The sequence below is a fragment of the Ailuropoda melanoleuca genome, unplaced genomic scaffold (genome assembly GCF_002007445.2).
Source record: "Ailuropoda melanoleuca isolate Jingjing unplaced genomic scaffold, ASM200744v2 unplaced-scaffold59437, whole genome shotgun sequence".
Taxonomy (NCBI): Eukaryota; Metazoa; Chordata; class Mammalia; order Carnivora; family Ursidae; genus Ailuropoda; species Ailuropoda melanoleuca.
Window position 1 is genome coordinate 1 of NW_023233211.1, and position 938 is coordinate 938.

The 938-nt window shown below is 52.8% G+C and overlaps 1 protein-coding gene across 1 annotated transcript; it reads right to left on the minus strand.

Moving 5' to 3' along the window:
• Positions 1-6: 6 nt before the first annotated feature.
• Positions 7-730, minus strand: LOC117799889 (myozenin-1-like; the record flags this gene model as incomplete). The annotated part of the gene is made up of 1 exon (XM_034652410.1): positions 7-730. A coding segment is annotated over exon 1 (724 nt), but the record flags the coding sequence as incomplete, so codon positions are not given.
• Between the last annotated feature and the right edge of the window lie 208 nt (positions 731-938).

Below are 938 nucleotides of genomic sequence, written 5' to 3' on the forward strand. Positions count from 1 at the left end.
CACCATAAGGCATTGCAGACCTGTTAAAAGACTTGTAATCGCAAAGTTCAGATTTGGGACCCAAAGATAGCAAGTCTATGCCGATGGCTGTTGCTTGCGTCGGGTCAACTCCCATGGCTTTCTCCCAAGGGGAGATATAGGTCTTGAAGATAGTAACTTGTTTTCCACTTCCTCCTCCACTGCCAGCCTTCTGATCCTGTTGGCCACCTTGCCCACTTCCACCTTCACTTCCACCAGTCCCAGCTCCTGCACCTGTTTGGCCACCGTGTTGCCCTGCTCCAGGACCCCCATGGTGTCCAGCACTTCCAGGTTTGGGTGCGGGCATAGGCGGATGTTGCTGTTGAGATCCGTACCGGCTCACTGATATGCTAGACACCATCTGGCCGCTTCCATGCATGATACCATAGCCGCTCCCTTGAACACCACCTTCTGTGCCAGGTGGGATAAACTTCTGGAAGTGATCCACTGAATTGTCGGAGAATACATCGGGGTTGTTTTCGTAGATGAATTTCTCCACCCTCTTCTGACGGAGTTTGAACATCTTGGACCCCCGGTTACTGAGCAGAGACAGCTCCTCCAGCATGACATCTCTTGGGACACTTATTTTCTTTCCCAGGTTAAGACCGGAGCCATCCTGATCACCTTCACTGTGCACATTGCCCGTCAACTCCATGATGAGCTTGGAAGACTTTTTCCTCTTGTTGGGTGCTGGGGTTCCAGAGAGAGGCATCACTGACTCGGATATTCAAATGTCACCTTAGTGTTACTCGGCGGGTCAGTGGATTCGGCTTGGACTCCTGGCTGTGCCGTTTGCAGGTCTTGGTGTGCTTTGTAGGGTTGTTTCCTTGTTGTGGGGGTTGGAATCCTCGGGCCCCGTGTCCCCGCGAGGAGCAGCACACTTGTGGGAGATGTTGTCCAAACGGGAGTCTGCTCAGCAC